Source organism: Canis lupus, chromosome 13, assembly GCF_048164855.1.
Source record: "Canis lupus baileyi chromosome 13, mCanLup2.hap1, whole genome shotgun sequence".
In the NCBI taxonomy this organism is placed as follows: Eukaryota; Metazoa; Chordata; class Mammalia; order Carnivora; family Canidae; genus Canis; species Canis lupus.
This window is the reverse complement of record NC_132850.1, coordinates 37,240,948-37,262,737: the sequence shown is the minus strand read 5'-3', so window position 1 is coordinate 37,262,737 and position 21,790 is coordinate 37,240,948. Positions and strand designations below refer to the sequence as shown.

Sequence of the window (21,790 nt, the reverse complement as noted above, 5' to 3'; positions counted from 1 at the left end):
TTCTCCCTCTTTTCAAAAAAGAAGCAGGCTCTAAAAAGCTCACTAGCCCAAAACCCCGCAGCTTGTAACTGGTGAAGCCGAGGCTTAAACCAGTTCTCTGGAGAGAGCCAGGCGGGGAGTGCTGTCACCCCCCACCCCACTTCCCCACCCCCCGCCCGCCCAGAAGCAGCTGCAGTTGGTGCACAGGCTGCTGTTCAAGTCCAGTGGCCGGGACGACAGGCTCCACATTCCAGAGCCATCGTGGGCCAACTGCAGAGAGCCCGGGAAAACCAGCTTTGTGCTCAGGAAGCAAGGTCCTTGCTCAGGAACCATCTCCAGCTCCCCCGAGGAGACGGGCCTTCCCTCAGGTCTATTCCGTGGCTGGAAACAGAACTGCCTCTGTCCACCCTCAGGGCAGAGGAGGTGCCGGGTTTGCTGGGTCACCCTGCACGAGGCTCCAGGGGCCCGGGGCGGACCCGCTGCAGCAGACCACACATCAAGAGCCCACCTTGAAGTGGGTGACATTCGGGAGATAAGGGTGACTGGCAAACAGCAGGAACTGGCAGCCACATACACAGCCTGCTCACGGCCCCCGCTGAGCCACGGACGTGCTCCTAGGGGAGCACGGGGAGCACTACACAGCATCTCTGAGTGTCCACAGGCCTGAGCCTGAATGGGCCAGATGTTAAACGGAACCAGCACTGTGTGAACTGACCTAGGTTCGCATCCCAGTTTCTCTCCTTCCTCTGACCTTGGGAAGGGTATTGAGCTTCTACAGGCCTTGGTTTGCTCATCTCTAAAAGCGGAACAAAAATGCTGCACGGGGTAACTTTTTTTCCCCAAAAAATCAATATATGTCAGTGCCGTATTCATATAGATCCTCAAAACATGACCTCTCACCCAGGGCAATGCCACTTAGCCAGCAATGATCTAATTACATGGCATCCCCATTATACCACTGTCTGCTCCTTACGGTCTGCCTTCCAATAATCTAAATTCTTTCTTAAAAAAAAAAAAAAGATTGCATATTTTAAGCAATCTCTACACCCAGCATGGGGCTTGAACTTATGACCCTGAGATCGAGAGCTGCACGTTCCACTGACTGAGCCAGTCAGGCACCCCTCAAATAATCTCAATTCCCTCTATGGGTGCCTCGCTTTCTAGCTTCCCGAGGGCTTACAGGTTAGCCCACGTAATCCCTACAACACTCTGATACCCATTTTACAGATGAGGGATGAAGTGCCAGGCTTAGTTCACAAACTAGTAAGTAGCAGAGGCGAGTCTCCGGGCCACGGTTCCCAGCCAACACCCTTGCTTCGGCTCCTCATTTTGGGTTCCCGTCCAGACCACTAGTCTGACTCACTCTTTCCTGACACAAAACCTGACTGTCCTCTCTCCAAAGTTAGAACAAGTACTCACTGTAGGAGTCATGCTCCCAGTCCCTCCTCTGCAACAAGCAAGCATTCTTTCAACAACATTTCAGACGCTCTCGTATGGAAGGCTCCTTGCTAGGCTCTGAGGAACAGAAAAGGAAGTGAATCCGGCCCCTGTCCTGGAAACATGGGACTGCTGCCGATATCTGTGCCCTCTCATTCCCTGCCATCAAACCCAAGGGGACGTGGAGCCCCTGGGGCCACACTGAGCTCTGCTACAAACCTGTTGTGGGCAGGCCCACCTCGCACCTGCCACCCTAAGAAGCAGCTTTGAAAGGACCTCCCACCCCCGTCAACTGGAGCCGCCTCTCCCTGGGACTGTCTGTCCCCTGCCTGTAGTGAGTTGTACAGTATGCACCCCCGTCCCCAAATTCATTTCCTCCCAGAGGCTCAGAAGATGACTTTATTTAGAAACGGCATCTTGGCACATGTGGTCAGTTAAGGATGTCGGGATGGAATCATCACAGAGTTCGGGTGGGCATGGAATCCGATGCCCAGAGTCCTCACGACCAGAAGAAAGGGAAGAGGGCACAGGAGGAGGGAAGCGACAGCGGGGGCTGCCGGGGAAGGCAGGGAGAGGGACATGCTCCCCGAGAGCCTTCAAAGGGAGCATGGCCCAGCGGACGCCCGGACTTTGGACTCCTGGCCTCCGGGACCGGGAGAGGAGCGCTGCTGTTGCTCTGAGCCGCCGGCTTGTGGTGCCGGTTCGGCAGCCCTAGGGGGCGACTGGCTCCTGTGTCGGGGAGCGGGCAGCGAGGCGGCGGCTTGGCCACCCGCGCAGCCACAGCCGCGGCGCCCAGCAGGTGAAGCCGGGCGTCCTCCGTCTGAAGCAGAAGTTTGCACCGTGCACTCTTGCACACGCACACGCCCACACCCCGCTTCCAACTTCTAAGAATAACGTGCTGCCAGTAAAGAGCTCCAACTCGGCCTTGGAATTGGCTGCCTCCCGGGGGAGGTTTCTTTGTGGTCTGGGTTGCCATCGCTTTATTCCCCGGCACCGCTGCCGCAGTGGGAACCCCCCTGCCTTCCGCGCCCGGCGCCCCCGAGGGCTCCCAGCCCACGCCGGGGCAACCGCGCCATCCCCAAGGCCTGCAGGCCCGGGAGCCCGTGGCCCCCAACCGGGGACCCCAGCATTCCTCGCCCTCTCTGGGCCCTGGCTGCTCCTCTGGACTGAGGCTCTGCTCTCCCTGCCGGCTCCCTTTCAACACTCGAGGGTATTTTTACGAGAGGCCTCTGGGTGCAAACCTGTTCCCCGCGCCTGCTTGGCGCGTGCCCTGCGGGCAGGGGGCGGGCAGGGGGCGGGCGAGCCTTGGGCAGGGCCGCCGGCACCCTCTCCCCCCGCCTCTGCCACCGGTTTTCCTGAAAATCCACCTGCCCCCCTTCGGTCCTCACTTGCTGAAGCCAGACACGCGGGGTCCTTCTGGGGTCCCCCGCAGCGCTGACGCTCCCAGAGGACCGACTTCCTTCCATGCCGCAGAGAAGCTCATCAGCCGGGTTCATGCTTGTCCATCCCGGGGCCACCCCTCATTCATTTGGCACCACTGCATGCCAGGGGGTGCGCGGAACTGGGAACGGTAAGGAGGACGGGCCCTCGACCCGCGGCGCTCGCACACGGGGGCAGGCCAAGCGGGGAAGGGGGGAGCGCCCAGGGGAGGCCGAGGTGTGAGGAGACGCCAGGAGGGCGCCGGCTGCCGGGCCCAGACCGTGGCAGGGGCTTTGGAGTCTCTCCAGGAGGCTGCAGGAGCGGAGGGGTGCCGGGCCCGGGCCTGTGGGAAGGGGGTGGGCGCTTCTGGGGCTGCCAGAGGCCCACTGGGCTCGGAGCAGGCCGCCAGCAGTTCTTCTGTTGTCATTTTGAACACCCGGGGTTGGTCTCCTCTCTCTGCCTGCCCTTAGGGTGATAATCAGCAATATTAGGAATGGGGGATCTGTAGCTGGGCGATCGGTCCCCCTTCACGACCCTGAGCACAGGCCTCGGGGTCAGAAAGCTTGCTGCTTCCCGGGGGCTCCGTCCTGGACCCGCTACTGAACCTCCCTGAACCGCCGTATCCAACCTCTACTATGGGCCCATCAGCAGCTATGACGACAGGCGTTTCACGTGTCAGAAAATGAGTCAATAAATGTAAAAATATCTAGCACGGCGCTGGCCCAAGACGAATCCTCCCTACAAGTGAGCTTCCTCTCCTTCTGTCACAAAGTGGGGGGTAGGAGCGGAGGTAAAGGGTTGTGAGAGCCCAGGCAGGAGGTGGGGGAGGAGGAGGCCGCCCAGAGGAGCAGCTGGGCTGGTAGGTGGGTGGTGGGCGGCATGATGCGAATGTCGGGTTTTGTCAGTTTGTCTACACAACCGCTGAATTTTCCCGCAGCTAGAAGCTGCCCAGAAGCAGGAACACTCATGCCGGCAACCAGTGTGGGCTTGGGCAACAGCCTGACGTAAGTGCCTTTGGCTAGGCCGCCGGAGCTTTGGCAGCTGAGGGCCGAGCCCAGCAGCCCCATCCACACAGTGCTGAAGGTACTCCCAAGACTCTGGGTGTTTCTTAGCAACTGCCCTATTTGGGGGAACACTGAGTAACACCGCAAAGCTAGCAAAATGTAAGCATGTGCAAGATAGTCAGCACCCCCCGAGCGACACGCCGTGCCCCCCTCCAGGCTGGCCCCGCCAACGCCAGCTGCTAAGTCCCGGGGCCCTGCGACCAGACCTGGAAGCCCTTCACGAGGCAGTCAGTACCCCCAGGTCACTAGGCAGCTTCCAGGAAGGCCCTGGTTCCCCTCGGCCCCCAAGCAAAGGTGCAGTTGCCATCTGTTGTACTCCAGATCGTATGAGCAGCTGATATGACAGAAAGGGAAAAAAAAGACACCTAACAAACACACTAGACCCTTCACCCTCAGATCCAGGGCTGGGCACCGGGAGGCAGCGTCGAAGTACAAAAAGCTTCTGAACAGAGCCCAGGATGGATGGGTCTCCCGCAGACTTTCACAACCAACAAAAGTCTTCTAGAAATTTCCAGGATGCAAAGGCTGGCTGGACTTTTGTTCCTTCTCCACTCCGACAGAGAATAATACATCACTTTATCTTCGTAAAATGTATTTTGGGGAGTTGGCGAACTCAGCCAGGGCCAGGCATCTTGGCCCAGGCAGGCCATCTCAGATACGTATTAACACGAACACTCTCCTGTCGTGATTGCACGCCCCATTTAAAATGAATTATCCAATTAAGTTAAGAAGGTGACGCGGTCCACTTCCAGGAACTCTCTGCCAATGATTCTGTCTTGACGGTGCGCTCCTGAACCTCTTCCAATTAAGCAAAGACTGTTCGGGACATTGTGAGGATAAGCGGGGATGTTGCTGTGGAGACCGGAGGATTTTTCATCATATCGCCATCGCAATCTCCTGATGAGAAGGGAGCTGGCAAAGCTTCCAGCCTCCCCCCGGGGATGAATGCTCCCCGCCAACAACAACAAGGACAAAAGCTCTGTTGGACGGAAAAGGACGGGGATTGCGTCAGCTTGCAGGTCTCCTGCAGCTAGCTGGGAGTCTGTGGCTGCAGCTTTCTCGGGGAGCTGCCCGCATGCAGGCCACAGCGGCCCCCCTCAACCCCGGCCCAGGCCCAGGGAGGGCCTGCACACCCCGACCTGAAGGTGCCACAGGGCCAGCCCAGAGACATGGGTGTGTGCTAACCCGGCCCCAAAGATCAGGGCCTGAAAGGCCCGGGTGGGGACTAGAGCAGGACCCCATCAGGGCCAAGGGCAGGGGGCCATAGTTTTATTTCTAAAATGCAAATCTGACCACAGCACCCTCCTGCCTCCAGCCCCTGCCACGAAGTTCCAACTTTTTCCCTGAAAGCTCTGTGCCCCGTTTCCCACTCTTCCCACCCCACGTTCCCCCTTATTCCCTGGAGAGCCCTGGAAACTACCCTCTGGGGAAACCAAAAGGCAAACTCTCACGCCTCTGCCTGCCTGCCTTCGGCACATGCTATTCCTTTTGTCAGTGTATCTTTTCCCAACTTGGTTCAGCCTGGTAAACCCAGTCTCATCGCTGCAGACCAGGGCAGGTGTCTTGACCTCCGGGGACCCGCTCTCTGCCTTTACTCCCCTCCTGCCCTGTCCTGAAGGATGCTGCTATCGCAGCCAGGCTGGCACTCTGTTGTCACTGCCTGGCATGTCTGTCTCCCCAACCAGCCACTGAGCCATCTGAGGGGCAAGGGGTAGGTCTTCAAATGTATGGCTGAACCAGGGAAGAGAAAAAGCAGAGGTGAAAGAGAGTGAAAGAATGTCTACGAGAGCTGGGTGTGTAACTAAAAACCTCCCAGAAGCTCCTCAAGAAGTAGATCCCAGCAGTGCATCATGCCCCTCATGCTTGGACCCCTGGATACAGACAGTGCACAGGGCCGCTCACGGGCACACTCTGGGCTTTGACCCCCCTTCTCCTCTCCCTCCAAGATGAGAGGTTTAAGAACCAGGTCTGTCTGAGTTGTTATGGAGTGAAAAAGAGTCATCGATCTCGTTAACAAAGCAGATCTCTGAAAGAGACCCTTACTACTGCATCAAGGTGTGAAGGGACTTTCTGGAAGACTCAGTTTAACCCCAAGAAAAATTAAAACAAACTGTACTCCCAAAATTCCAACCATCAGAACTACAACAAATAAAGCCATGTCCTGGGATGTACAGTGAGACTTGGGGGCAACAAGCTGGCTAGGGAGCAAGATCTTGAACTGTCCAGGCATGAACTGGCTCTGCCTTCTGTGCTTCTGGGCTCAGACAGCGGCTCCTCCCTCCATCTGCATGTTTCCAAGCTGACCCAGGGCCTTCAGTCTATGCCCAAGGAATGAAACATGCTGCGTCCTGGCCTGAGCAGCACTCCTTTCTTGGAATCCTACCTGGGTTTGCCCAGCAGCCTCCTCAAAAGCTGTCAGCAGGGGAAGCAGGTCTTTGCCAGCATTTCAGTGCAAACCCTTGACCCTCCAAGCCTTCCCTAAAGGCATATGTGATGGCAATCCCCAGAAACACAGCAGGGGAAGGAACCCCAGAGGTCTCCTACCAAGGCCACTGCTAAGCCAGAATCAGAGCTATCAAGGTGGGCTTTTCTTCTCACCCAGGTCCTCTATTAGAGTCGCTCGCCTTTCCAGAGTGGGGAGCCGCTGAATGCCCAAAGACCCTGACAACTCCTTCCAAGGCCAAACTCAACTTCTTCATCTTTGCTTCCACCCCGGGGACGTAGCACCGTGCCTGGCACGTGGCAGGCCCTTCATGATGGACCTGTCATAGAATCTAGCTTCACACCTGCTACGGAGTCTAGCTGCTGTCCACGTCACGCAGTTTTCCTCCAGAAAGTGTGGCAATAAGCCATCATCTCCAAGGATCTTTCTTTGTAGTTTTGAAAATCTAAATGAAAACCTAGCAGTGTCTGAAACAGAGGCATATATGACAAACCGAAATATGTCCCCCAAACAGGAATGTTGAAGTCCTAACCTCCCACCCCATACCCCAGACGTAACTGAGTCCAGAGGAAGTCATCAGGGTGGTCCCTAATCCAGTGGAACTGGATGTGTCCTCAGAGGAGGGAAATTCTGACACAGAGATACAGAGGAGGAGCATCATGCAACAATACAGGCAGAGACTGGAGCAATGCAGGTGGAAGGTGAAGGACGCCAAGGATGGACAACCCCCACCAGAGGCTCAGAGGAGGCCAGGAAGGATCTACCCAGAGTCTCAGAGGGAGCATGGCCCTGCTGACACATCGGGCTCAGACTTCTGGCCTCCACATCTGTGAGATGATGCATTTCTGTTGCTCTAAGCCACACACTTTGTGGTTGTGACAGCCCTCAGTCACTAATACTATACCAGGCAGTGAGATTTTGATTCCAAGTTTAGCATCATCTAATGTCACCTTTCATTATAAAAGTGATTTGTATTTGGGGAGTGTCCACCTCATTATGTTACCCAATGGCTTTCATTTCACATTCGTCAAGTGACTCCTAGGTGCCAGAGCAACAAAAGTGGGTGAACCAGAAGACCACAGTGAAGACGGTTTTGTGTGGCTACATAAACAGGCCACTGCAACGCAATGCAGGGAGCTGCACAGACACAGCTAATAGAAGGGACGAGCACTGCGTGTGTCCTTAACAGGTGCCTGGCACCATGCTGAGCACCCCAAACACATGCTCACATGTAATCCTCACCCACCCCCTGAAGAGGGAAGGTGCTTTTACCATGCTTCCCTTCCCCATGGCGGTGCAGACACTCAGAGGCTGAGGGACCCCGGACTCCAGCCCGGAGAGCACTGAGTGCAAAGCCCTGGCTGGCTGGCTGGCTGCTCAGGGGGTGCAGGGAGGTCTGACACCTGCTCCAGGTGGGGGCACACAGAGAAGGGTGCCCCTCAGAGGAGCAAGGAAGCATCATTTAAATATGAAAGCACCTTAGTCATTGAGTTTCCAAACGGCCTACATATATTAAGATAGTCAGTTGGGTAAAGAACCTGCAGTCACCCATTCTCCGTCACTGAAACACATGATGGCAAAGCACTCCCAGCAGCTCGTATGTGAGAGGAGCTGTTAAACCCAGCATCTGACTTCACCCCACTTCTGGGTGTCCTTGTGTGGGAAGGTGGTACACAGGTCGCAATTTCCTTCTTCGAAGCTGTCTGAATTTTTCAAATTGGTGATGAGGAAAATATCATCTGAGTCAAGCCTCTGGCTAATACTTCATAGCACCTACTGTATTTTGAGCACTGTTCTCAGAACTGACCATGTGTGAACTCAGCTAACCCCCACCACTGCCCCATGGTGCAGGCTCTACTGTTATACCCATTTTAGGAAGGAAGCCGAGACCAAGAAGGATGGGGCAAAGCACTCACAGTCATGGAGCTGGATTAAAACCCAGAAGTGTAGCCTAAAGTTCATGCTGTTAACCAACTTGCTATGATGATGGATGGGGGCTGGGGGGGGCGGGTAGATTTTTTGAGGAATGATGATTAAAATGTCTCAGCCCCAAGCAGATACAATTAGCCCATACACTATTCTGTTCTGATGCCTTCTACAAAGTACTGCACACATTTTCCATTTTTTTTCCCCTCTGCCCATGTCTAATATTCTGGAATGAGTTAAAAATATAACATACTACAACAACAACAAAAATGATATTCTCACGCTTGTCTACTCTGGCAGGAAAACTTCCTTATCAGGACACACCAAGGACGTGCAGTTTCAGCCAAGAGTGAAGAGATGATGGTAAGCACTGGACAGAAAAGCCAATGGGAGAGAAGAATGAGCTATCCAGGTAGGGAGTCACCACATCTATGCCACATGCGGGCTCTGGATCAGTGTCCTTAGGGGATGGGAGACACGGGAGTTGGACAGATGGACAGGAGGGAGGGTGGAGGAGGGGGCTGAGGAGAACTCTGGAAGGCAGAGAGGGTCACACCAAGAGCCAGGGGGCTGTGAGAACTGCCTATGGAGCAGGATGGGGTGCATCAAGGAGTGTCCACATGGCCAAGAGCTTCACATTCACAGACTCCTCCATCTGCCTCTCAGGTTAGAGACCAAACCATATGAGCTGTCATTTTTATGGGTCAAAATGGTCAGATGTTGGCAGCTTCTTATGGTTCGATGTACACACGCAGTCACAGGGTTACATTGGCACAGTTGAAAGAAGTGTTCGTCACGGGAGCTCCATCAGTGAAGCACCTGACTCTGGATTTCAGCTCAGGTCACAATCTCAGAGTGGCGGGATCAAGCCCCACTTTGGGCTCTGCACTTAGCAGGGAGTCTGCTTAGGATTCCCTCTCTCCCTCTCCCTTGCCCCTCCCCCTGCTTGCATGCTTTCTCTCTTTCTCAAAAATAAGTAAATGCAATCTTAAAAAAAAATGTTTATCGTGAAATGTAAAATTTACCATAATTTTTGTAGCCTTTGCCATTTTTCTTCCTCCCCTCCTCCCCTCCCACCTTTCCTTCTTCCCCTTCCTAGACTCTCCTTCATCCTCTGCCCCTCTCCCTTCCTCCCTTTGAATTTGAAACTGTATCCAGAGTCTAATGATCAAACTTACTCATCACCTGAGAGTATTTCATAAGGAAGAGTCAAATGCCTGTGTGCACAAGTATCATGTGCATGCCCACGTATATTGTGTACACATGTGTCCCGTGCACACACGCATATATATGGCATATACTCACATGTATACTGTGTACACATGGGTGTACTGTGTGTGCATGCATACTGCATACAGGCTCACATATACTGTGTGCACACACATGCATACTGGCTGCCTGTATGTGTTATGCACACACATATAGTATGTATATGTGCACGTATACTGTATACATGTACATTGTGCACAGGCGTGTGTACACTGCACACATGTAGGGTGTGTGTACGTGGAGTACACACATGCACAGTGTGTCCATGCACACGTGTACTGTGTACATGTGAGTGTACTGTGGACACATGGAAGGACAGACAGGAAGCATCTTCCCCTGGTGGCCCAGCCCGTGCGACCCGCTGGACAGAAGCTGCTCCTGCCCTCACCGTGGGCACCGCTGGCTGCTCAGAGGTCGCATGGCCAAACCCCAAGCTCCACGCTGGCGGGGAGGAAAGGGCCGAGTGGGCGAGGAGGCCACCTGGCCATGGGGACCCAGGGCGGGGCCAGGCGGGGGTGCAGCACGGCTTCGCGGGTCCCAAGTGCCACCGTGGCGCTGCCCAGTGGCCTACCCGGAACCCAAGTGTTCAGAGAGCAAGGGGCTCGAACAGCCCAGAAGGCAGGGCCTTGGCTAACAGCAGAAACTAGTGGTGGGAGGCTCGAGGACCTCCCTCGGCGTTAGTCGCTGGAGTGACAGGAGTGACAGGTCGGACGCTAAGATCTAGAAAGTCTGTGTGTCCTGCGGCGGGACGCAGGCGGGCCTCGGGGCTGCAGGTGCGGGCAGCTGGCTCCTCAAAGCCCCTGTCCTCATGCCGCAGGCCCGTCTCATGGGGCCGCTGTGCCACCAGGGGACACGGGCAGTGCCGCCGGGGGCCCGAGGGCATTGCCAGGCTAGAAACATAGGAAGTCTGCCCAAGGGTGAGCAGGTGCGGTCTACACAGCAAGGGGAGCCAGTTGCAGCCCATCTCCCTTCACGCTGAACATACAGGATCCTCAGGGCCCGCGCCCAGGTCACAGGAAGAGGTCAAACCGAGTCACAGATCCCAGGAGGGCTCCTTATCTTTGACGCCTTGATTTAAAAACAATGACTTTTTTTTTCTTTAGTCTCAAAGCCAGGCTTTTAGGCACCCTGCCAACAGGCAAGAGGACTGTTTTCCTTCAGAGCCCCCCTCCCCCATTCCCATTGTGTAACTTAGAACCTGGAGGGAGAATGCAAGACAATAAACCATCTGCAAGTCTCTCGCACTGCAATTTGAAGAAGTGCTTTTTGCTTCTTCGTAGGACTCTGCATTAAGCCAGGACTAATGAATTGCTACAGTAAAGGAAATTACCTTTAACATTTCAATGACATAATCATATGTAATTACGATCACATAAAGGAACACTTTATAATTAATGATGTCTCCACTTCCTGAAATGTGTAATCCCTCTGTCTTGAATTCCAAAGAGGTTGGCACAAAGGCAGGCACTAAACATAGATTGGGAACTAATATTTAAATCAGCTTTTAATTCACCTTTCAATATGAACAGCAAACCCAGAACAAAAGCTTACTCCTATTGGCGCTCCAGGTCTCTATGTCCAGGAGGCTAGCTACACAGCAACAACAGATCCACACGGAGACGGCCAAAATCACGGGCCCAAAATGATTACCTCTAAATAGCAATGATTTTGCCCTAGCAGGCACGTTAACTGCTTTTCCAGAAAGGCATTAAAACTCACCCCAACTGTCCTTGCTTGGCAACTGTGCCGCGTTACCACTTAACAAAGCACGCGGACTCCTCTTGGTGACTTAAAAAGGAAAAACCACTTTTCTTTTAATTAGGGAAGTTTCCCACAGAGGGACAAACCTCCGGGGTGGCTGCAAGCATCATTCTAAGTACTGGACACATTTCGTCTTCGTCACGACCTTCGTCACCATCCCGACGACATGGTACTACTGGGATCCCCCCCGCCACTTGTAGAGATGAGGACGCCCCGCCGAGGCCCTGCGCTGTTGAGTGACTTGCCCAAGCCGCCTCATTCCCAGGAGAGACCTCTGAATGATCTACGAACCAGTTGGGATGCACAGACTTCCTGGATCATAACGTTTGTCCTGCCGCTCCAGCCGCTCCCTCCAGATGAGGGAGCTAAGGATGAGCTTCCCTAACACTAATTACTGCTGTTAGCCAAGGTCTGCAGCAGTTATAAGGGAACACGTGGAGGGAACAAAATTTGACCCATAGGGACACCCAAAGGGCTTCCAGGAAAAAAAAAATCCCTACAGCATGGCTTTCCCCTCCACCAGGAAAACCTGCATAAATTGCTTCCGTCTGACGTTCCTACGTTGCTTCACAGTCCACGACTATCTGCTCTGGTCGGGGAGATGTGCAGGGGGCGCCCCCACCCCGGACCGGCTCCCGGAGGGTCGAGGGTTTACCTTGTCATAATAGTATCGAAGGGCTCTGCTCAGCTTATCGTAGTTCATGTTCGTTTTGTTCTTCCGGAGGCCCCACAGTTTGGCCACTTCTTCTGCCTTGAGGAGCTTGAATTCACCATCGTTGGAGGTCCAGCAGATCAGGTGCTCGTGTTTCTGGTCCAGCAGCAACTGCAACAGGAACTGCCACAGTGTGATTGCACTCTCCATACCTGGGGGAAGGAGGCCAGGGCGTCAGCACAGGCGGCGCGGGGACCCCTGCCCCCCCCCCACTCCGAGCCCAGCAGTCGCTTTCGCCTCCACCCTGCAGGCCCCTCTGCCTCAGGGGCCTTCTGGAGGCATCTTTGTCAACAGCCACGATGCTGAGATACAGGGAAGCCCGTGAGCCCCGGAGTGCCTCCCCACCGCCCCAGGGCACCAGGACACACTTGAGGACCAGCCGCCTCCCAACTCCGGTGCCTGTGCCCACGCATCCCACCAACTCCTTGGCCTTCAACGCTGGAGACCACGCTGGGCGCATCGGGGCAGCGGGGTTCCCTTGGTCAGGGTGACTACGTGAGACCCAGGGAAGGGTCTCTGTCGGGTTGCTCTGTGTCCTCCCAGGACTTTGAAACCACGCATAGCACCCAAAGGTCGCAGGGGCCCAGCTGACAAAGGTTTGTGAACTGAAGGGCCGCCACTGCCACCTGACAAGCCCCTTCGCTTCCCTGGACATTTGTCCTGCTGCAGGTCGAACCCACAGCCACACCTGCTTATATGGGAAAAAGCACTTTTCCCTGCTGTGAGACGTTTAGGAGATACTCTCTTTTCCTTTGCCTCTGGTGTGGGCTTTATAAGTGCTCTTCCTTCTGTCTAAATGCTGTTCCCTAGCCCTGGAGCCTGGCAAACGCCCAGTTTAAGGGAGCCTTCTTAAGAGATTTCTCCCCCTCCCCCAGGCAGTTCCTTATCTTCAGGCATTTGAGGACTTCCACAGCAATGGGTACTGATTCTTTTTTTTTTTTCTTAAGATTTTATTTATTTATTCATGAGAGACAGAGAGAGAGAGAGATAGGCAGAGACACAGATGGAGGGAGAAGCAGGCTCCCTGCAGGGAGCCCGATGCAGGACTCAATCCCAGGACCCCGGGATCACGCCCTGAGCTGCAGGCAGATGCTCAACCACTGAGCCACCCAGATGCCCCCAATGGGTACTGATTCTTCTACTACTACTAACACACTTATTTTATCAACAGTCATTAAATTATGGGCGAAGGGGACTAAGGAGGGCACTTAGCATGATCCGCATTGAGTGATGCACACAACTGCTAAATCACTGTACTGTACACCTAAAGCTAATATAACACCACATGTTAACTACAGTGGAACTGATATAAAATTTAAAAAATAAAGATAAATCTTGTCAACTAAGGGGGAAAAAAAGAACATCCATCACATTAGGAAAGAGTAGGCAGTTGGGTTGGTGTCGAAAGCTTCACCTCAGGTCACCCGTCACGGTTGGACACATGACGTGCCCCGGCCTTTACTCGGGGCAGGAGGGGCATGAGATCCCAGCGCTGGGTTGAGGAGGCCGGGGATGACCAGAGGGTAGAAGACTGGCTTCTCTGGCTGGAGCAAGCTTCAGGGGCAAGCTGTGAGCGGGGGTGAGCCAGAGAGAACCAAGGCTCCCCTGCAACGACAACAACAGGACACTCTGGAGGCGAGGTGCAGCGAGCTAGGTGCGGGACTCCCAGACACCTGGGAGCCAGAGTAACTTCCTTGGACGACCCATCTGTACCAATATTTGTGTCAATGCCTCGCCACCTCTCAGGCACTCTTCTTACAAGGGGCAGCTCTAGGACTGACAGGTTGTTTTCCTCCACACGGGAGAGGATGTGAACGCACCCAGCATCCACATACTTACTCCTCTTCACGTGTTTAGCCAAAAGCACACATTTTTATTATTTCTCTAAGCAACCATGGGCTATTTATTAAAGGAAAGCAGATTAGGAACGTTCTCCAAAAACCCATAAGGCAGTTTATTTATAGCTCTTTCGATCTTCGCCACGATGGCCCTCGGGGCTGTAAGACAGTCTGTCCTTTCGCTGGTAGATGCAAAGGGCCCTGCCCCCCTGAGCCTTGGCGCCCGCGGGGACAGGCCGCGGCTCGCAGGCCCGCTTCTTAATACGAACCACCCTTCCGATTATTTGTGGATGAGCCACAGACTTGCTTCTCATCATTGGCACTAACAATTGCTAACAGTTGTCTCAAATTTTTTGGTGTTTTTTTGGCCAATGCTTCAGACAGTCAGCTTGAACACATCTTGGAAACTTTAAGCAGATGCTCAGGGGAACCTGCCCCGGAGGACGGAAGGCTGGGGCGCCTGGGTGGCTCAGTGGTTGAGCGTCTGCCTCTGGCTCAGGGCGTGACCCCGGGGTCCTGGGACCAAGCCCCGCATCGCTCTCGCTGCGTGAAGCCTGCTTCTCCCTCTGCCTGTGTGTCTGCCTCTCTCTGTCTCTCATGAGTAAATAAAATCTTTAAAAAAAAACAAATAAAAAACCCCCACAAAGGACAGAAAGCTGCCAGTGGGTTTGGAGGCCTGGAGGGAAGGGACTGCCGGACAAAGCGGTCAGCCACCTGCACGTGAACCAACTCAAACCGTCATGTTCCACACGGGACGACAGAAACCTATTTGTGTATTTGAATGTGCTTCACACTTCCTGCTTCTACCAACCAGGCCTCCCTGGACCCTCTCGTGCTTCCTGGGATCCCAGTTCATGGCGTTCCAACCCCAAGACTTGGAACCATGTTCTCTGGCCATGACTTCAGAGGATGAGATGCCCTCAGTCTTCCACCCCTTCTCCTGTTCACGTGTCCAGGCAGCAGTGCACAGAGGGGGTGCAGTGCTTTCTTCCCACCCCACGGAAATCTGGGCTTGACCACCTGATTCATTCAGCCAATGCAACGTTCCGTAGAAGCGATAATGGTGCTGATTCTGAGCCAAGGTCTAAGAGGCTCCACATGCTTGCACTTTTCCTCTTGTGCCCTTGTCACCGCTGGGAGGCTGCTGCCCCAAAATGAGACATGTGGAGCCAATGTGAACTCAACCCAAAGCCTGGAGCCCACAGTGTAAGGCAGGCAGCGTCCCTGAAGCCCACCGCAAGAAACATGTGTCTGGTATGCCAACGACTCGCGGGCAGTTTGTGAAGTGGCACCCTTGCAGCAAAAGTTGAATAGGACAATGTCCAATGTATTTGCTTTAAAAAATTCTCTCTTTTGGGGGTTGCCAATATCTTTACACCGTAGGGCTTACATTCACAATCATGAGGCACATCCAGGCATGAAAACACATGTTGCACGACGCAGCATGGGTGGGGAGTGTTGGGTGAGTGGCTGATCAGATCTTTACTTCGAGGGCCACCAGCAGGCCAAGGGACAACCTGGGTGCTATGGCTAAGAGAAAGGTGGCAGGAAAGAAGCAGAGAAGGAAAGACAAGGGAGATGCAAAAGGACAGAGGCACCAATGGTGGTGGTGGGGCCCTGCCTCAGGAGTCCCTCAGATTTCTGGGATAGAGAAACTCAGCCAAAGGAAGGCACAGAGCTGTGAACTGGGAATCACAGAGCTACCCCCTAGCCCCCAGCTGGGTGGACCCTGGAACGTTCCCCTCCTTACCCCTCACGGCTCCCACATCGAAGTGTCACAGTCATGCTACCACTGGGGACCAGAGAATTCCTTAAGAAGTGTGACTGTCACCACTCTGGGGGAGGGGACCACGGGATCAAGCCCCCCTGCCTAAAGCACAGCAAACCCTGTGCTGGGTCCTCATTCTCCCATTCCCCAGCTCTACTGGCCACTCCTTCACCCTCACTGGTCTTCCCGTTTCCACGGTCGTAGAGCACACAAATCTCCACTGTTGTAAATCCCAGCTACACGCTCCCCAGAGGCGAGTCCCAGAGACCTCGCCCTGGGAGTTTACAGTCACACTTACAAACGCGTCACCCCCTTCTGCACCGGGCAGAGCTAATTCTGGGATGCAGCGGGGGGGCCAACGGGGCTGCAGACGCCCCCACCCCACCCCTCAGGCCACAGCCCTCCAGGTGATTAAAATGCATGAGTACATGTGGGCAACGGAGGCCACCAGCTGACGTCACAGCTCTGGTTCTCTCCATTCAAGGGCACTCACTGTGCTTCTTTTAGTTCCAATCTTAATTTATTTTAATTATGATTAAATGCAGTTAATCATCATTTACACAGTTGTTTCCACATACAATTATGCTTCACATTCTATCACCTCTCTGCCTGCTGCAAATCCTCCCCCTCTGGGTCACTGGAAAACATTCTAACATCACGACTGGGAAGCGTGCCCTTCCAACGATGACCAATACCAAACACATTCGCCAATTCCTCCAAATGACTATGTCTATCACCAGGAAAAAGCCTTAAAATGAATTCTTTTCTAAATTCTTTGACACCTAGAATCTTTAATGAAATGTTAGGTGTTAAAGTGCAGGTGCGATGAAGTCCAACTCATCTGGCTACCATTATAAGGAGCATGGGTAATTCAGACACCACGCCGTGGCTCATATTAAGCAAAAAGTTCAAGAAAGTTTTGATACCCGAGATTTACGTTTGACATGCTTTTATGCAAATGGAGACTTGCTTTGAGTTAAAAATAGTTCATCAGCCAAACCTCCTGAGGCCACTTCCCCACAATTCCCTGCTTAAAACACAAAGAACACGTGAAAGAAATTGCTACAAATCTTTTAAAAAGATTCCCCAAATCAAACTTTTAAATAGAAAATGCTTCTCTTTCCCCTTCCCCCCGCCCATACCTTATTTTGAACGTATACAGTTTTATCCAGTCTTGTAATGCCATTTTTTAATGCAAAAATCAACCTCTGCACTTTTACATTTAGGAGGATCGGTCCCCTTCTGAAGGCATCATCGCTCTTACAAGAAGAGGCGCCCCTCAGCATGAAACACCCTCCATCCCGCCACCTGCGCAGTCTCTCCTGGAGCAAGCCTAGGAGGACAGTCACACCCTGGCCAGACCCACCTCCAGGCCACTCCAGAGAACAAGGCCACCTGCTGGTTGTCCCAGCTCCCCTCCTCCTTTGTCATTTACAGCCCAGATCTCACCACACTGGAGTTTCATTCGATATTTAAAACAGTTTGTCCAATTTGAATAACACCCGTGCTTCCTTTTAAAGGAGTGAGGGGAAAAAAAATAGGTGCCCCGTGTCGACAAACCATTTTCATTGAAATTTTTACAGTGTTCTCCCTTAAACATAAATACAACTGGATATAAACTCCTCAAGGTTTGAAATTCTTATATAATGAAAAAATGAAGTTTGTGAGTTAGATTCCTCTCGTGTCCCATTCAAATTGATGATTTTACACATGACACATCTTGTTGGACGATGTCCGCATCCACGGCGAGGGGGTGGCAATGACTGAGCCATGTAAGCCCTTTTGAGTAAGATGTGTTTACAGCACTAGGCCCTATAAAGATTCCATTCTCTGCCCACTTGTTTCAACTTTTTTTTTTTTTTGAGTGTCCACTTTATGCCAAGACACCATGGGAGTATTTGGGAGACACCAGTGAAGAGACATGGCCTCTGTCCTCAAGGAGCTCGCGTTCTGGGGGCAGAGGACAGGCCAGAGGCCCCCACCACAGGACTGTCAGGAGCACAGCACTAGGGAGAAACCTAGGGAGCCAGGCAGCAGGGGGAGCCTGGGGAGGGGGTGGGTGAGCACAGGATCATCAAGGGGTCAGAGATTCCCTGTTAAAACCCCATTTCCTTGGGCAGCCCTGGTGGCCCAGCAGTTTAGCACCACCTTCAGCCCAGGGCGTGATCCTGAAGACCCGGGATCGAGTCCCACATCGGGCTCCCTGCATGGAGCCTGCTTCTCCCTCTGCCTGGATTTCAGCCTCTCTCTCCTCTCTGTGTATTCTCATGAATAAACAAATAAAATCTTTAAAAAAAAAATAAAATAATAAAACCCCATTTCCAAAACAGGCAAAGTCATTGCTCTCACACAGACCTCAAAACGAAGACACGGTAAAGATTTTATCTTACCCACTAAGCAAGGAGGGAACGAGGCAGGCCTTCTACACAAATTTCAAAATATCCAAATGACAGAAGCATTTACAGATCGGAAATTCCGCAAGGAGCCCACCTGTGGGCCCAGGGCGCCATGGGAGCCCCGCCCCGGGATTTGCATGTCTACAGACAAGGGCTACCTTGTACCCATAATTCACAGAATTGTAAAGCAGCTTGCCTAAAATCAAAAAGTCCAGGGGCTGTGCCCAGCTCATCATTCTCTACAACTCGCAGCAGTGAGAGAGGAGCCCTTCTGTTCTGGAAGGCTACAAGCAGTAAGGGCAGGCCAGGGCCAGCCTCTCTGGGTCCCAAGTCAAGGGCTGGTCCTCTGGCTGTGGGATTTTGGGTAAGTTCATTAGCCTTTCTGTACCCCATACTCCTCAGAAGTCAAATGGGGATGGTGACGATAAAGGACCTCTCTTACAAGGCTGTTGTAAGGATTGTTCGCGTTACTGATAATGCACTGGAACTACACCTGCTACACAGTGGTATTTGAACCTTTACCATTATTTTTTAAGCAACAAGGAAACTTCTTTGTAGAGCATGCTCTGAGGTCATCTGGCTTTCACCTCGCTCAAAGGCATCATTTATTTTTTTATGTTTTTTATTTTTTAAATATTTTATTTATTTATTCATGAGAGACACAGAGAGTGAGGCAGAGACACAGACAGAGGGAAAAGCAGGCTCCCTTCAGGGAACCCCATGCAGGACTAGATCCTGGGACGCTCAACCATTGAGCCACCAGGTGTCCCTCAAAGGCCTCATTTAGATACTTTAACACCTTGGTTTTTTGTTCATTAGGCAATGACCCCAGTGAAGTCAGTGGAATCCGGGGAGAATTTTCAGCTGTTTGGTGACTGTTTATAAAGTGATTTGAAATAATGCTTATATTTGTTTTTTTAGACTATCATCAAAAATAAAAGGGCACTTTTTTTTTTTTTTTTTTTTTTTTTTTGTATTTCTGAGAGAACTCAGATCCCTGGGCATATATTTACTGATTCTAACTTAAGAAACACTGGTTCAAAATGCTTAGCCTGAGGCCTGCAAGCTGCTGTGAGCCCACGGGTGCCCACACCTCCCTTGGGGCCAATTCCGCCCCACGTCTCGTGCTCCTGGAGGGGGTAGGGCAGGGAGCCACGTAGATGAAAGCCATTGGGTCAGAAAAAGAGAAGTGTTCTAAAGCGACGACCCAAGGGACATCTGTGACAACATGCTCACGACTGCACGTGACAGAGCCCACACAGGTACCCTCCCCCAGGCAGGTCAGGGCAACGGATGCAGAGTTGAGGTGGGGAGCGGAGGTGGCCCACGGGGAGAGGGCCTGTCTTCTGGGCCAGACGGGGAGGGACACCGAGGCACACCATTACTTTCCACCCTCATTCTGTGTCTTCAACTTGCCTGTTTTTAAAGAAGGCAGATACCACCCTAGATTGACTCTTAAGTCTAGATGGAGCTGCACAGAGGAGGACGCTACAGGCTGGTCACAGTGAGCCCCCTCATTACCCCGGTGCCCTCCTCCACCTACTTGGCTGCCACCTGGCCACGGGGCATGACTTCAGCATCTCAACCTCCCCTCTCAAGTCCAAGGCACTAGGCACCAATCCCCAGCACACTAGCTCACCTGGGGCATACTTCCTCTGGCCAATGGGGGGGCGGGGGGTCTAATGAACACCTTGCACAAAGAAGTGAAAGCTGCTCCCTCCCCAGGGTTGGGAAGGACCAACACTCACAAGCAAGCAAGAGCAGTAAGATGCAGTAATCATCCTGATGCCAAATCTAGTAGCTCAAACCATAAGCATGATGGGCAGGGCCGAGAAGACCAAAAGGCCACCCAGCTCCTCCCCCATGAAAGCAACTCACACACACATGGGTGTGAACACGGTCATGCCAGGAATCTCTTCAGCATTCATCATGGCCTGCCTCACAGCATTAGTCACTCACTCATTCATCTGTCTTTTCTAATTCTTTTTTTTAATTTATTTTTTTTAATAATGAATTTATTTCTTATTGGTGTTCAATTTGCCAACATACAGAATAACACCCAGTGCTCATCCCGTCAAGTGCCCCCTCAGTGCCCCCCTCAGTGCCCATCACCCATTCACCCCCACCCCCCCTCCTCCCCTTCCACCATCCCTAGTTCGTTTCCCAGGTTAGGAGTCTCTATGTTCTGTCTCCCTTTCTGATATTTCCCACACATTTCTTCTCCTTTCCCTTATATTCCCTTTCACTATTATTTATATTCCCCAAATGAATGAGAACATATAATGTTTGTCCTTCTCCAATTGACTCACTTCACTCAGCATAATACCCTCCAGTTCCATCCACGTGGAAGCAAATGGTGGGTATTTGTCGTTTCTAATGGCTGAGTAATATTCCATTGTATACATAGACCACATCTTCTTTATCCATTCATCTTTCGATGGACACCGAGGCTCCTTCTTTTCTAATTCTAAGAACAGTCTTACTTTGTCTTTTCTGCACACAGTGGATACCTTTATTAAGCCCTCACCATACATCAAGGCACTTTCCCTGTATTGTCTCATTTAATTCCAACATCTCTATGAGTTCAATACATTTATCGCCTCCACTTTGTAGATGAGAAAATTGAGGACCAGTTGTGGAAGGAAGAGCAGCCCCCACCCCACCCCCCAGCCCCAAACAGTGTACTCAGTGTGCGGTCAACACACCAGTGCTAACTGTTGGTCACCACCCCGCGATAAGAGGAGTACAGAAATTGAGAATAAGTGTATAGAGACTTCTACTGCAACTTGTCATGATCACTATATCCACATACATGATCAGCGTGGGCTCATCTTATTGGCACAAGCTGTTCACTGGTTAGAATCGTGAAGTAGGGCCATGCAAAAATGGGTGATATTCAAGGTTTTTCCACCGTAACCCAAAAGTCTACAAAAACCTAGAATTCACTGATTTCATTAAAAGTTTTAACTATGGCTTTATAGGAACAATTGTGGGAACTGGCAACTAACCAAGGAGTGAAGATGGATATTCAGATGCAGCAATACTTGTTTTTAGGTGAAAGTGAAAAAAATTAATACGAGTTTGTGGAAATGGGTTTCAAAAATCTCTTTCCTAGTGCCATCAACACACTTCTGTGAGACTGGCTTCTCTTCAGAGTAATTGAAACAAAACACAGAAATAGTTCATATACATCATCTCCTGCAAGTAGCATTATTGTATCCAACCGAGATTAAATTCATTAGTCAGTGAGAAACAAACTCTTTCTCCATTAAAAGTGAAGTGTTGATAAATACAGTGTTTGTTTAAAGTGTGCTTCTAGGCATATAACACAGGGGATCTCCAGTTCACTTGCAACCGTTTTATTTGGTTAAAAGTACTACATGGCAAAAAGTTACCAGTATTAATAATGATCTTCTATATCAATGGCCTTTGTGTGCACTTTCACGGACTATATCATTTTTTTAAAATTATTTTTCTCATTACACTTACTCTAATTGTATTTACTGAAATGTCATTTCACGCCCGTAAGAATCTATAATTAAAAATTGGGCTGATATTTTGGTGTCTTTGTTCATTGTTTTTCTTGTACTTCCCAAAATATCAGTCCACGGTGTCTCGGAAATCTTAAAAACCAGTCCTTTTCCACTGATGGCTTGAGAGGTACTGGTCCCAAAGGCTGGCTCAGTGAGTGCCAACCTCTGTTTTGCTTGCTGATGTACCCCCAGCTTAGCTGAGTGACAAGTCACCCCAGACAGCCAAGGAACATTGGTCCCATGAA

At 51.9% G+C, this 21,790-nt stretch overlaps 1 protein-coding gene and 1 long non-coding RNA gene across 4 annotated transcripts in view; one reads left to right on the top strand and one right to left on the bottom strand.

The window, feature by feature from the left end:
- The window catches only part of ELK3 (ETS transcription factor ELK3), a 64,362-nt gene that overhangs the window by 24,173 nt on the left and 18,399 nt on the right, over window positions 1-21,790 (bottom strand). For both annotated transcript variants that reach the window (XM_072773176.1, XM_072773175.1), the window contains exon 2: window positions 11,954-12,162. In XM_072773176.1, coding sequence (XP_072629277.1) covers window positions 11,954-12,160 — 207 coding nt within the window. In that variant the 5' untranslated portion in view covers window positions 12,161-12,162. The remainder of the gene's footprint in view (window positions 1-11,953; window positions 12,163-21,790) is intronic.
- On the top strand, window positions 1,489-21,568 carry LOC140602916 (uncharacterized). Of its 2 annotated transcripts, XR_012005896.1 has the most exons (4): window positions 1,489-2,986; window positions 3,773-3,918; window positions 8,569-8,680; window positions 16,843-21,568. It is a non-coding gene; the product is annotated as an uncharacterized lncRNA (long non-coding RNA). The 2 variants fall into 2 exon arrangements; XR_012005895.1 differs by lacking the exon at window positions 3,773-3,918 and having other exon boundaries at window positions 1,517-2,986.